At 34.5% G+C, this 15774-nt stretch overlaps 1 protein-coding gene and 1 pseudogene across 1 annotated transcript; both read left to right on the top strand.

Moving 5' to 3' along the window:
• Window positions 1-2117: 2117 nt before the first annotated feature.
• LOC142622347 (CASP-like protein 4A1) lies at window positions 2118-4862 on the top strand. The gene is made up of 3 exons (XM_075795829.1): window positions 2118-3074; window positions 3303-3438; window positions 4544-4862. The coding sequence occupies exons 1-3, from the start codon at window positions 2944-2946 to the stop codon at window positions 4733-4735; spliced, it is 459 nt and encodes a 152-aa protein (XP_075651944.1). The 5' UTR covers window positions 2118-2943; the 3' UTR covers window positions 4736-4862.
• A 3348-nt stretch (window positions 4863-8210) lies between these two features.
• On the top strand, window positions 8211-11391 carry LOC142632772 (2-methylene-furan-3-one reductase-like; annotated as a pseudogene).
• The last annotated feature ends 4383 nt before the right edge of the window (window positions 11392-15774 follow it).

Below are 15774 nucleotides of genomic sequence, written 5' to 3'. Positions count from 1 at the left end.
ATAATAGTAGCTGGGGTCAGTTATTTGTGTAACATAAAAAAGGATCTGGGTCCTGTTTACAGTGACTTTCTGAAAGTAACATTTTGCATTTCTGATTTGATTTGCTAAAGCTTTTGTGCCCACCGCCCTGCGACTTTTTGGTTTTGGCTTTTTAGGTGAAGCTTCTTCTAATTTATTTTTTTGCGTATAGTGTTTAAACTTTAAAGTCATTTTTTTTAAGAACATCTCTAGTACTTTCCTCCACTTTCAGCAAATCAGCATTCGACACCAGGGCTGAGAGAGTTCAAATACGTGGGCCTTAATTTGAGAAATAATCTGGATTTGAAAGAGTTCAAAGACCAATTATATTTTTGTTTTCTGTTTGATAATTTATTTTTTTGGATAATAGTCTCATAAAGCCACTATTTTTATTTATTTTTTTATTTTTATGTATTTCACAGTTCATATTGCAACTTCCAACCAAAGAGGCCGGGAAGAGTTGCAATCGTATTCATGGGTCTTTTTTTTTTTTTTGGGGGGGGGGGGGGGATGCAATCATAGGGCGTATGTGGGTGGTTTTTTTTGGTTCAATAATAAAGAAGGAAAAATGAGTAGATAAACCTCATAAAAAAAAAAGTTGGGTTTGATCCTCTCATGTCTACAATTTCACATTTTTTATTTCATATAATTTCTATGGATTAAAATATATACATTCCCACATCAAATGTGGATATACGTGTGAAATATTATATATAAAATCCTAGTGTGAAAAATATTCTTCTAAGAATGTACAATTATGAATTAGTGAGTCATTATTTTCACATGAGTTCACTACTTTTTCACATGTTAAGATGGTAGCAATAATTGTGGTACAAAAGTTGTCTCTAAACATTCTTAAAAAATTAATGTTTTTATTTGATCTAAAAGATAATTGGGTTTCTAATTATTATGAGAAAAATTATTTTTACTGGATTTCAAAAAGAAGTTAGATAAAAGTAAAGTTATACCTTTAAAAAATTGTACAAAAATTAAGTGCACTAAATAAATAACTTAATTTTATAATACCACTAAAATTTTAATTCTATTATCTTCAAGTGTAGTGTGTACTATACACCAACAATAACATATCCTTAATTTTAAAATTTTGGGATTGGATATAATACTCAAATAGTCTATCTTCAATTGGCTTCAGAAAAAAAAAAAAAACTTCAAATTATGTACCAAAAAAAAATTTGACTGTAATTTTTTTTTATATGCGAATTTAACCACTACTATATTTTGTTTTTTCCTAAAGCCATTAGAAGGAATTTTTTTTTTCTAAATAATATTAAATATAAAAAATTTAGTTAATTATCATGTTTCAAAACAAAGTTGAAAACTAGCATCTCGAGTGTTTAAAACTCGAGTTTCAAGATAAAACTTGAGTTTTTAAGGCTCAATTTGTAAGTTCCAAAAAAAAAAATCCACGTGGAACTCGAGTTTTTAAGACCCGAGTTCCATCATTTTACCAAACTCAGATATATTACCCGTAAAGGGATTACCTTGCAAGTACATGTTGCGCAAGCAGCGAGATCAGAAGGAAGTGAACCGGTGAGAGCGTTGAGACGAAGACTAAGAATGCGGAGACGAGTGAGGTTTCTGAAAATGCCGTTGGGAAGTTGGCCTGAGAGAGCCACACCAAGAAGATGAAGCACTGTGACTCGGTTTTGCTCACAATGGTGGGCGACTCTTCATTCTTCTTCAGCGTTGTAGATTGTCCACCAGATCTTCTCCAACCAGATCTTCAGAGCTCCAGATCGTTTCAGATCATCCACTATTCTTCTGCTTCTCCATATCTCTGTTTTGCTTCTGCAGATTCTTCCTTCGGATTTCTATAGAACTTGAGTTTGAGAAACTCGAGTTCCACGTGGATCAATTACTCCAACTCAGCACCAGAACTTGAGTATTTAAAGCTCGAATTTGTCACTAAACTCGAGTTTCAAACACTCAAAATGCTATTTTTCAATTTCGTTTCTCTGCATACTAACTTATTATATCGTTCCGTCTCACTGCGCTAGTTGGAAAATTGCCTCCCGTTAGAAGAGTTAAATAAGTTCGTTTGTTTCATTAAAAAAAAAAAAAGAAGTTTGTTTGGTTTATTTATTTATTTATTTTTTTTCACAATGGTCTTTTTCATGGGAACACTCTTTCAGTCTTTTGGCAAGTCAGGTTTTATGTTTAAGCAAGAATGCAATCTATGCTTAAGCGAAAACTGAAAACTGCCAATTCCTCAATCCACCACTCATTTTGCCCTTCTTCTTCTTCCCTCACTTATATTTAAAGATAACCCAAAGTATGTCTATAATCTCAGACCAAAAAATGGACACAAAAGAAGAAGAAAAAGAAGATCACAAAGAAGAAGAAGAAGAAGATGATGATGATGAAGTACAAGAAAAGGGAACCATCTCAGATCAATAACCACACACCATCCATGGCGCTTCACCTACTCAATCCCACATCGACAAAGAAGAAGAAGAACAAGAAGCACAAGGAAAGTACACCATCTCTGACCCATCATCACTATCATCTCCTCCTCAATCCCACATAGACCACAAATCCACATCACCACCAAAAGCATATACCCCATCATCCTCAGTCTCTTCTCTTTGCTCCAACTCCAACCCATCCTCTCCTCACACTTACAGCCTTGAACACAAACTCTCCTCCGCACCCAACAGAATCCCACCACCAAAACCGCTGGCCCCGGTGGCTAACCGGTCGTTCAAGGCTGACCCACTTGTGTTCACCACCAGGGTGGACCCAGAAGCCCAACCCGGCTACACCAGTGTTAGAGAAGTTCAAGGAGGTGTTATTGTTGTTGATAGTGGTTTTGGTGTTGATGGTGATGGTGGTGGTGGTGGTGGTGGTAGTAGAAAACCGAGACCAGATCTGTCTATTCCCAAGAAGACGAGGAGAGACAACAACATGATGAAGAAAACGTTTTTGGGTTTAAGGATTTGTGCGTTTGTGTTTTGCTTGATCTCCTTTTCGGTTATGGCGGCTGACAAGCAAAAAGGTTGGGCTTTGGATTCCTTTTACTGGTACAAGGAGTTCAGGTAATGTTTGTCTCTCTGTCAGTTAGTCAGTTACTCACTCAAAGAAAGGGGAAAAAAAAAAAACACTTACTAAAGAAAGAAAGAAATTTGTTTCCAAAACAAGGTTTTTAGGCAGTACCCTTTATTTTGATTTGAGTTTTTGGATCATGGGTCTAAAATTGTTTGGGTTTTTCAGCCACTGTAATTTTGATTGGTATTGTTAAATTTGTGATTTTTATGTAATTGCAGGTACTGTCTGGCAGCGAATGTCATAGGCTTTGTATACTCAGGGCTACAACTCTGTGATTTAGTCAAGTATTTCACCACCGGAAGACACATAATCCACCACCACTTCCGTCGTTACTTTGATTTCTCCATGGACCAGGCAAGTCTTTGTTTAGGACTTATGGCCGAGGACTTAATTTTGTGTCAATTATTACACCTAACCCTGACCCATCTTGTGGTATATAGACATATAATATAGACTAGATTATGAATTTAAGATTTAGCATATTATGGGGACCACAGCTTGTAGAAAATGTGGTGCATTTAGGCCCACAGAGTATTTGGACTAATGTGATGTTTGCAGTATTAATTTGCACAACCAGCTCAGAGAATCTAATAAATCCCAAATCTCTTCTGGCAGAATAAGAGATTTGTGAATAAATCCTGCCTACACCAAATGAGTTGCTAACTTCTGTACTCCAAAAAGTATGAGTTCTTTTTACACGCTCTTTGTTGGACATGGTCCATGGAGAATTTGCCTTAGATCACATAATTTCAGGCCATGTTCTTGTTGACTTTCCTCGACCATCTTTTTGTCACCTTTTCTCTGCCTTTTCCCCATAGTTTTATGCTGCCTTCGCTTTCTCCTATTCTGTTTATATAATTGCCACTAGGAAGAAAGTTATCACTCTCTAAAGTCTAAAGCAAAGAATATTCATGGTGGGTTTATAATCACTTTATTAGTGTGTCAAATACCTTTCAAATGCTTAATGAGTAAGTAGTATTGGGCATAAGTTTATATTAACTTTAAATTTTTTAGTTATTATCTTATATATAGCTTTTTAAAACCTAACATTTTGTAAATACAACTATACTTTTACTCAAACCCACCCATATACTTTTTAGAAGGAGAAAATCAAGATACAAATGCAAGGTCCACTCACCCCAAAATCTATAGTGGGGGACTTGAAGATCCCTTGAAAAGAATTTGGATACCACCGGGCCACTGGACTCTGTTTACCCATAAATTCAGCACTTACATAAAAAGATACACATAAATATAATAGACATATACACCTTTTCAAGGTTCAGCTCTATTTTTACTTAGATTAGTTTTTTTTTTTTTAAAAGTAAAATAAACCAATGAAAAGAAGTTATACCAAATGAAGACATAATTAATTAAGAGCATGTTTATATGATTCATTCCAAGAATTCTATACTAACATGCAGAGCAAAAAAATTCTGTTCTTGTTTTGATATGGCAGGTGTTGACTTATCTTCTTATATCAGCCTCATCATCGGCTGCCACCAGAGTTTATGTTTGGCAATCCAACTGGGGCGAAGATGAGTTTCCTAAAATGGCGACTGCATCCGTGGGATTGTCCTTTGTTGCATTTCTGGCCTTTGCCTTGAGCTCTCTCATTTGTGGTTATACCCTTGTAAAATTTCATAGTTAAACACAATTGCCAATGCCTGGCCATTTCAGTAAATCATGCCAAGTCCGACTTATGAAGAACTAGTCTTTCTATTCCTGAAAAACTAGTTTGTTGGAAAGAAAAATTAATGAAAAGGAAATGTTTTAAAGCTTTGTGTGAAAGTAGATGCTTGTCTTTATTTTGAAACTATGGATGATTGTCATAGCCCATTGATAAGCTTGATAACTCTGCTAATGTAATGCTGAGATTGACAGGCCATTTAAACAGCTTCACAACTCAACTAATGTGATGCTGATTTTGGGTATTCATCAACTTTTAGAAAGTTTAAAGGTTCAGAGAAATCACAGAAAGCTGCTTTATATACATGGATAGAAGTATGGCGAATTGTAGATTTTTAGCTTCTCACGTCAATGGGAGATTCCATCGTGAGTTTAGTACGTGGCATCAACTATTATGTTACAGGAAGGGACATTGTTATTGAAATATTGAATATTTTCCTTACCAAAAAGCCACTGCTGAACTAACATAACATCTCAAAGTTAATTCCTTTCGCTCCCATATTATCACAAAGTCACAAAAGAAAACGAACCCAAGTTTGGATAAGATCATCAGTGTGACTGTCACTACCCTATCAGGGGATAAACCTTAGTCTAGGTGCACAGTGGCGATTCTGGGATTTTTTTATTGGGGGTTCAACAATAATAGAGCAAGAAATTTGTCATGAAAGTAAATAAAAAATAAAATAATATTTTGTTTTTCTGTACATACAACTTCCATATTATATACAATAATTTAAAATAGTATTTTAAATATAATTAAGTATATGATAGTTTAAAGATCAGTAAGACAACAAATATAATTAAATAATTAATTATACATTTTTTAAAAATTAATAATAACTTATTATATTTATATGTATTATCAATTAAATAAAAATATATGATAAAGAAGAATACTAACACACCTAAGAGTAGAACTAAGAATAATGCGAAACAAAGAAAAAAAATAGTAACTAATATAAGTTTTTGCTTTTGAAATGTATAGTTTTTTTTTATATATATTTTTAATTTTAAGAGTCATGTATGGCTTTTTAATCATACATGTGATCGCTCTCTTGGAATTTAAGCAAGCACTTAAAAACTTCTTGAACTTGAAAATCTATAGAGTATTTATCAAACAATTTAATCAATTAAAGAGAAAAACTAAGAAAATACAGAAGAGAGAAAGAGAGATAAAGAGAATGGGAAATAATCACAAATGTAGATAGAGATATATTGGTTGTAATAGTAGTGTAATTTTTTGCTTATGGAGAAAAAAAGTGCATGAAAAAACAGTTTCATTTTGCTGTCAACAGTAAAGTAAGTCAGAGTTCTGCAAAGAATATACATATATATTTTTAACAAAGGAGAAAAAATGAAACTTTTTTTTTAATTATATTCAATACACAATACTTTCACAAAAATTTTATAACAAAATCTAGGTGGCAAGTTGTTAATGGTAGGTAAAAAGTGATGTTAATTATGGGTCCAAATAAAAACCAGTTACAACTTGCTATATCATTTATTGTGAAAATATTGTGAAAGTAGTATTAATATGATCATATTCAAATTTATTTTAGTTGGGTTTAAATAAAATTTAGGGTTAGGGTGTTCAAGTTTTTATTTTAAGGGGTCAAAATAAAAGTTAAAAAAATTATATATATAAAATTGACAAGTTGGGGTTCATTTGAACCCCTGGCTTGAACATAACGCCGCCCCTGTAGGTGCACTCCCCCAATTGAAGTCCTGAAAGATTGAGGGGTTGGTAGCATGGCTAAAGGGTAAGTTTAAAAACTTGTCAAAAGCTCAGAGCTAAGAATGACTTAAATGCCCAACATGATTTTGGACCTTGGCAGCATAATGAGACTTTAGATGGCATGACACCTTGATAACTTATGCTAAGGATGACTCAGTTTTACATGATGGCCTACCTCTAAGAGTCACTCATGACAAAAGTACCAAGTACTTGGCAAGTTTGGCCTCCCCGGCCGTATGATTCAGTTCAGAGAAAATGGATGTCTTAACAAGCTCGACCAAGTATTTGATTGGTTTCTATCTAGTGGAGCTTGGTCAAAGCTGACCCTTTGGCCCAGATAGCCACTCCAAAATGCCTAAGCAGATGAACTATTATCATCTCCAATATAGAAAAATAGGAGCTGTACAGCAGCCTTTTGGCAAGAACCAAAATAGCCCCATCTAAAGCGACATCTGTTCAACAGGGCTTGCGTCCCCATGGTCAAGCAAAGAACTCCGTTGCCTTTGAATGGATCCCTTTGATCTTTAAAGTGGTATGATCTTAGACATTACTTCGGTGATTTTTAATCGTTGCAAGCATGACCTACAAGCTTTCCTTTCCTCCCTCTGCTTTGCTTAGGATAGTGAAAGCTAGGGGCACTTGAAGGGAGGAAAAGCTCCCAGAATGGGTAAACCGACCAACAGGCTCAAAGGGCCTAATCTCAGCAGCCTAACACAATGAAGACAGCCTACGTACAGCAGTGATCCATGACATACTGAAAAGGCACCCTACTGAGCTTATGGCCATTTGGTTGAACATGTTCTTTGGCGTGACTTTTCAGTTAGAACAGCTAGGCATGGCCAAAGCCAAACACCTTCTAGAACGGCCAAACCTCTCATTCTAGCATTCTAGGCGGTCTACTTCAGCTAGGGATCAGACGATCAGTGGAGAGCTAGCGTGGAGGTTCGTTGTTGGCCTCATTTTACTCGAAAGGAGCATTTAAAGGACAGTCACTGTCACATTCAACAATAATAATGGCTCACATACCTGTTTGCATATAATGCAACTCATAAGGGCCTTTGTAGTTGGTGGAAACCCCGAAAAAAACCCTAAGATCATGTCTTTTCAAATCGATTTGTTGGGGGGGGGGGGGGGGGTGGTGTTGTCAGATTCTCGGCCTAATTTCATGGAGAAGCGTTTACCCCCCTCCACCCCTAGGACCCTATAAATACCCAATCAGGTAAAAAATGAATGTATGCATTTCGTAATCCCATTACTTTTCAAAAATTTTCAATGGAATTACTTTGTGAGTTTCTCCATTGACTTAACCTTTTAAGTGCCTTTGACTAATCACATTAATCGGTCTTTGGTCTAGTGAGTACGTCTATTTCTTTTAGCAGCTCTTCATACTGATGACTCTGTTCCATTTCTCATTTCAACCGGATACAACATGTTATACTTGTTAGTATTTTAGAAATATAGTAGCACAAACTTCAAGCTAACAGCTAGCTATATAAGCAACCTTCTAATTTTTTGAATTGAAATTATGGAGGAATTTCAATTATAATTCAGTTGGTGGCTGAGCGGAAGCTGAAGTTCTCGTGTCACATTGACATGTTAAAAAGATATAGCAGCTGATGGGATAGCCGGATATGGGTTGAATTGGTATAACAACATAATCAATGGTGGACTTAAGCGTGAATTTCCATTAATGTACTGGTGAATGACTGGATTGGCTATTTCTAGAGATATGCTAAAGCTGTTTAATGTTGATACTGCACTGGACCTAACAGATATGCCAAGTATTGAAAATCAGAAATCCTTTTAACAGATGTTCCCAGTTTGCTGCTGCTGTTGCTGTTTTATTGCTATTTTTGTTTTGGAAGAGTTGCCTTTTATTGAAAATTGCTAGTGTATTTTCTTTAATATTTGAATGCTTCTAAGTTCTAACATAATGGATTGGTTGCATGCAAGAGGAAAGGGCCAAAAGAGAACGGGACAATTAATGGATGACCTCATGACCTATTTTTTTTATAAATATACATATATATATATATATATATATATATATATATATATATATATATTTGCTTATCTTTCTGTCGCTAGTGCTTGGATTTGGTCCTTCAAGAAACAAAAATGTCCTGCCTCAGTATAACTTTAAATATAAAGTTGGACAAAACCTTGGTCAGGTAATTGTGATCTAATTCTAAGTTATCCTAAGAATTGTTTAGTTCTTTAAAGGGTGTTTTTGAGGCTCTGATTAACAGTCTCAGCCACTGTTCTTCTTCTTCAATTTGCTTCTAAAAAAAAAACCCAAGAATGGCATTGTTACGAGGCAATGAAAATTGACATGGTAATTATTGTAGGCTTAATCAATCAACCTCATGGAAGACTGTGTCTAGATTCATATCTTTCTGTACATACCTTATACAATTAAATATTTACCTCCCCACTGCCTTTCACTAATTAGAACCTCAAAGTTTCTCTCTCCCTTTCACTACCATATTGCCACAAGTTCACAACAGAGTAAGAACCCTAGTTAGTGTAATACAGAACCATCTGCTTCTCTTTGTTCTGCATACAATTGCAGCTCCTTCAACTGCTTCTATTCCCTCTCAAAATAAGGCTTGGCTCTACTATGAATATGGAAATGCTGTTGACGTTTTGAAACTGGATACAAATGTACCTGTCCTAGAAGTAAAGGACGACCAAGTACTGATTAAGGTTGTTGCTGCAGCTCTTAACCCTATTGATTCTAAGAGGATGCTTGGGTTTTTCAAGGCCACTGATGCTCCTTTACCTGCCAAGGCCAATTACTCTCCTTTACCAATAAGACTTTAAAAAAAATTTTCTTAGAAGGTTAGGTAATATATGTTATTACTACTTTTTGAAGAGTTATATATGCCATTGTTTTTTTTTTGTTATAGATGAGCCAGCATACTAGATAGTTTGCAGAAGGAAAATTTTGAAACTTCTTTCAATCTACTTGATTTAATTGAGTTGAATTTTTGAACTGTTTTAGAAAAGGCAACTCAATACTTTTGTTTGATACATTTTAAATGAGGGTGGGTTAATTCGAACCCTAAACGTCTTTGTTGAAGATACTCAAAAATGCTATTTGACCAAAAGTTCACTGGCAAAGATCCAAAGACAACACAATATGGAGTAAGGTCTAGGAGAACTTTTCATTCAGTGAAGGTTTCAAGAACCTTTCCTACGTTTTTATTGTATTAATTAATATGGTTGGTTCAAGGATTTGAATATCTTAATATCACTAACCGGGTGTTTTCCATTTTATTATTAGACTATAAGTATTACTATTTATAAGATGGGTCCGATTAATGTGTGCCTTTTGGACACACATTAAGCCATCTATTTTTAGAAATATTTTCTTGAAAATTGAAAAAACTGTCAATACTTTTTCAATTTTCGAGAAAATATTTCGAAAAATGATTAATCATTAGCAAAATCCTTATAAGATTATCATTAATTGTTGTTGTTTGTGGTGTCCTAGTTGTTATTTTTATTGTTATTATTTTGTATAGACTGTTCCAGGCTATGATTTAGCTGGGGTGGTGGTAAAAGTGGGAAGCCAGGTGAAGAATTTTAAGGAAGGAGATGAAGTGTATGGGGAAATCAATGAGAACGGTTTAGACAACCCAAAACAATTTGGCTCTTTGGCCGAGTACAGTGCTGTTGAAGAGGAACGATTGGCTCTGAAACCCAAGAATCTAAGTTTTGTTGAAGCAGCTAGCCTTCCCATGGCTATTGAGACTGCCTATGAAGGCCTTGAACGAACTGAATTCTCTGCAGGTAATCTATCCTTGTTTTGGGGAGGTGCTGGTGGAGTTGGAACCCAGGTTATTCAGGTATATGTTATGTTCATTCTCTTTCATGTTCTAGTGCTCTTATGTTACCTAGTGAAAAATTAAGTCTTTATCCTTATTGTAAGTATTGTATTTAAAAGTTCTATGTTGTCACTGTATCCCACAATCATCATTAATTTATTAAATAAACATTTCTGGCCTTAAATATACTCTAATTCAGATTTGATATCATCCTTGTATACATTGTTATTTCTATCTGGGGCAGCTTGCAAAGAATGTATTTGGTGCATCCAAGGTAGCAGCTACTTCAAGCACTGGAAACTGGAGCTGTTGAAGAGTTTGGGAGCTGATTTGGCTATTGATTAATGATTATACCAAGGAGAACTTTGAAAACCTTCCGGAGAAATTTGATGTTGTATATCACACTGTGAATTCATTCTCACTTCTGCATAAGCATAATTTAGTAAACTAAATTCTATACTTGTAATTGAGTCTTGTGGGGGTGTAAGAATATAATCAAGCTAAACCATTTCTAAATTTGTAGGCTGTAGCCTCTTTACTGTCTAACCTTTTGTTTAGTTTTATTTTATCACTAACGGTTGATGAAATTTCTCATGATGTTTATTGGCCTATCACCTATCACAATAAATCAATAATTATCTCATGCATGCAGTATATATATTGTCTCTCTTAAAAATATGTAGATCTTACACTGTGGGACGCATATGTTATGAGAGATGATGCGAATGGCAGATGCACAAGATACCTTATCCACCTGCCAAATTGAAGACTAAATTTGTTTTCGACAAAATCAGGGCAATGTGATAGGGCAGTGAAGGCGGTGAAAGAAGGTGGGCATGTTGTAACAATTATAGGTCCTGTAACTCCACCAGCAACCATATTTGTGCTCACTTCTAAAGGGTCTATATTGGAGAAGCTGCATCCTTACTGGTTGGGAAGGTGAAGCCCGTGATTGATCCCAAAGGCCTATTTCCATTTTTGAAGACTGTTAAAGCATTTTCCTACATTGACTACAGAGCCCCTGAGAAAGTGGTCATTTATCCGATCCCATAAGAGAAAACAAATCAGTTAACAGCAATGTATGGAAATAATATTTCCTTGTGTGTGCATGAGAAATTAGGATTAGTAATAAAAGGGTGTGGCTATACACTATTACATTTTGTTTGAGATGTTCTACTTTGCATGCTTAGTATTGTTTCTATTTTCCTAGGTGCTTGTTTTGTGTAGGATGTTAGTTGGAAACTAGTAACAAACTCACGTGATGCATGACAAAATGTAATATAATTATTTTATAAGAATATAATGTAAAATTTGTAAGTTAAATAGTGCATATGTTATTTTAAAGTATTTTCTATTTTTATAAGTTTTATGTAATGAACATATAATGTATTTTGCATTTAACAACAATACATTAAAATATTTTTTTATTATTATTATAAATATACCATAATCAATTGACTAATTTGAACACATCCAAGAATATTAAAAAAAAAAAGTACAACCTCATTCCATGGAACACATGTAACATGTTACAATTGAGTTTATAAATTATTGAAACTTGAATTTTAAGGTAAGTTGTTTTTTATTTTTGGAATATTTATCATATTTATTGGTTTTATAGCGCCCATGTCTCAAATTTCTAGTGCGTACTTTCTTTGTATTTTTAGCCAAAAACTAAAGAGTTTGGCTTAAATAGAATAAAATTTCATACTTTTCAACTCAAAAATTAAGAAAAAAAGAAAAGAAAAGAAATTTGAGCCCAAAATTGAAAAAGACAACTTACAAAAAAAATCAATTTAAGGCCCACTTAGTCCAAAATGGACCAAACAGACCGAATGAACCAAAGTTGATAGAAATGGACTGAAGTGGATTAAATGGACTGAATGAACCAAAGTGGACTACTTTGGACCGAAGTAGGTACACTTCAACTCAAAATGATTGAGAGTCAGTAAGACATAGAAAAGCTAAATTATATCAAGCATGATAAGCCCATAAATTTTGGTTATAATTTTTTTTTTCTTTATAACATATTATGATGTTGACATCACTTTTACATGTTATGTTATTAAGTTGTGATTAGATCAATGTCATTTTTACACGTACAAGGACTGTATTACAAATATTATTTTTATGACGCATAAATGAAAACATGCCATATTAACAACGGGAAAAAAAATATTGTCTGATAGGGATAAATCCCAAAAGCAGACAAATCCAATTTGCAAAGTTAATAATAAGCAACGGTGACGCCGAGAGAGACGGTCTGGATAGCCTAACAATCAAAGAATCGGTAGATGGAGTCATGTCTTGAATGGAAGGCAGAGAAACGAATGGACTCTTTAAAGGGGACGAACTCTTTAAGGTGGGCGGACTTGACGGAGACGGGAGGCAAAGCTATGTGGCACCTACGTAGACTAAGTGGTCTCCAAGAATCCTAATATGAGAATATCTTGCGTTCTATGCCTAGCCATAATCAGGGGAATCCCTACAAGGAAAGGATCCCACGAAATGCGAGCATTAACGAAGATCTTCCCTACAAAGAAATGCCATCTCCACCAAGAAATCAACGTTGACTCTATACTACTATAAAATTCCTAAAAAGCTCAAAAATCAAGGTACGCATAATGATACCCTAGCTCTGGCACTCTAGAGTGATAGAAAATTCTCTTTTCTTACTTAGCCTTTGGAGGAATTTTGGCCGGTACCATGCCAGTACTCTCTGCAAGGTTTTCTTTTTATTTGTGTTGCGCAGGTTACCAAGGGCACTCGAGGACTATTTGGCTCACTGACGATTTTTAGCATCACCAATTGGCGCCGTTTGTGGAAAACACGATAGCCATATTGCCACTTCCTAGACAAAGAGTTGTATGGTACTCACACACTCGATGACAACAACAAACAATCAAGAGAGTGAACCATGCGCCGCTGTCCTCGAGAGACAGGTGTAGACTTTGGCCACGGCTGTGGAACGCCTTACTAAGCAGAACCATGATCTAGAAGAGCAGTTGCGCCAAAGAGATGTTGAGCCCCAAAATCAAGAAGAAGAACAAGAGGGTAATAGTATTCAGCACACCAACAGTAGGCAGAATAAAGATAGAGCTGGTCCTTCCCTTAGGCGAGTTAGGTAGTTGCCTAAGGTGAACACAAAATTTTGGTACATCCTTTTAACTAAAAAATAAAAATTTTGGTAAATCAGACAAACCAAAAATCATTCGAATAAATTACAAATCCGGTCTAACACATTAACCACAAAACAATCACAAATCACAACAAATAAAATAACTCAAAACCCTAAAAATTTAACTTTTTCTCTCTAATCTCCACTCTCCGCCTCTCTCTCACTCTCTGTCTCTGAGTCTCTCATTCAGCAAGCTTCCTCAATTCCTCAGGCCTTTCTCTTCCTCTTCCTAAGTTCTGTTCAGCCGGTAAGCTTCTTTCAAGGTTTTCTTCTTTTTTTTTTTTAATAAAGCTTGCTGGCTTGCTGGCTTGCTGCTGCCTGCGTTTCTTCTTTTTGGATTTGGGTTAGATAGATGAGATTTTTTATAAAAGCTTGCTGCTGTGCGTACAGTGCGTTTATAAAGCTTGCTGGCTGCCTGGTTGCTGCTGTGCTTTTTGGGTATTGGGTTAATGGGTTTTACTGTTTTAGATAAGTCTGAAACTCTGAATCGTCTGAGTGATAAGATTAGATAGGATTAATAATTTGTTTTGTGTTTTTTTTTTTTTTGGGTGGGTCAGGGCCGGATTAATAATCGTCTGAAACTTTGAGATATGATTAATAATAAGTCTTGTTGTGTTATAGTTGTGCTTAAATTTTTGTTATGATTGTGCTTTTTAAAAAAAAAAAAAATTTATCTTGTGTTTTCAGTTTATATATATTAGTTAGTGGCTATATATTGAATACGTCTTTATTTATGTAGGTTGAAATTGCTAAAAACTTGTTATTGTTCGGTGAAAATACAACAATACTTTTTTTATATAAATCAGGTTCTATTTCTCATTTGCTCTACACTTGAAAGTTATTTTTTATTTTAGTCTTTATAAATATATATTTTGATTAGAAATATTTACTAAGAAATATGCATCTGGATATGAAAAACTTAAAACAATAAAAAAAAAGAAGAAAAATTAATTGAGTCTCAAAAAGGATCAATGGATAAATTTGTTATTAGTAATAAACAAAATATAACACAATATTCAGATGAAAATATCACATATGAGCAAGAAATTCATCAAAAAGAGTTAGAAGATAATTATGATACAATTGCAAGATAACAGTGATGTTCAATTTTGCAATACAACAAATCTTGATAATAAACTTCAAAATAATTTAGAAGAAAATGATAATAATGGTGAAAATGTTCATAATGAGATAATACGTTCTGTTGAAGAATCTTTTAGAATTGATTATTTCTTATATATAGTAGATAAAACAATTAGTTCAATTGAGAATAGATTTGAACAATTTCAAATATATGAAGATATTTTTGGTTTTCTATTTAACTTCACAAAATTGAAGTCACTAGATAATGATAGTTTACAAAAATACTGTCTTAAACTTGAAGATTTTCTCAAACATGATGTTTATTGTGATATTGATGGTTTTGATTTATTGTCAGAGTTAAAGATTTTAAAAGAAATTTTACAAATAAAAGATTATACTCCAATTGACATACTAAGTTATATAAAAAGATTAAATTCATTTCCAAATACATGCATTGCATATAAGATTTTACTAACAATACCTGTTACGGTAGCTACTGCAGAAAGAAGTTTTTCAAAATTAAAATTAATAAAATCATATTTAAGATCGATAATGTCCCAAGAAAGATTAAGTGGATTAGCTATACTATCGATTGAAAAGGAGGTGTTAGAAGAATTTGAATACAAAAATTTAATTAGTCAATTTGCATCTCAAAAGGCAAGAAAAATAGAGTTTAAATGAAATATATTATAATATAAAAATATTAAATTAATATATAAGTATAAAAAAGGCCCCATTTTTAATTCTCGCCTTAGGCCCCAAAATGTCTAGGGCCAGCCCTGAATAAAGAGGGACCAGAAGGCAACGCCTTGAGCAGACCATCTATCACAGATACCAAACCACCACACATGGTCACAGAGATGTAGATGATGAAGGAGAGGATGGACTTCATAATGAACGCCCTCAAGGGACGGGTGTCGAATGACCTCGACGAACTGGTACACATGACAGATTCACCCTTTACAGCACCTGTCACTTCCTTCCCCTTCTTCGCAAAGTTTCGGATGCCACAAATAGAACCCTACTACGGGTTTAAGGATCTCTTGGATCACTTGGATCACTTGGAATCATTCAAAACCCTTATGCACTTACAAGGGGTCTCTAATGAGATCATACGTCGAGCATTCCCGACTACGCTAAAAGGACCTGTAAGGGTATAGTTTAGCAGATTAATG

The sequence above is a fragment of the Castanea sativa genome, chromosome 1 (genome assembly GCF_040712315.1).
Source record: "Castanea sativa cultivar Marrone di Chiusa Pesio chromosome 1, ASM4071231v1".
Lineage (NCBI taxonomy): Eukaryota > Viridiplantae > Streptophyta > Magnoliopsida > Fagales > Fagaceae > Castanea > Castanea sativa.
Note: the sequence above shows the minus strand (reverse complement) of the source record. Positions and strands in the feature narration are given on the sequence as shown.

Excerpts from the sequence above, each read along its gene's own strand:
- LOC142622347 (XM_075795829.1), top strand. The coding sequence starts at position 2,944 with ATGATGAAGAAAACGTTTTTGGGTTTAAGGATTTGTGCGTTTGTGTTT. Across the intron at positions 3,075-3,302 it reads TACTGGTACAAGGAGTTCAG|GTACTGTCTGGCAGCGAATG; the intron begins GTAATGTTTGTC and ends ATGTAATTGCAG. Across the intron at positions 3,439-4,543 it reads TTGATTTCTCCATGGACCAG|GTGTTGACTTATCTTCTTAT; the intron begins GCAAGTCTTTGT and ends TTGATATGGCAG.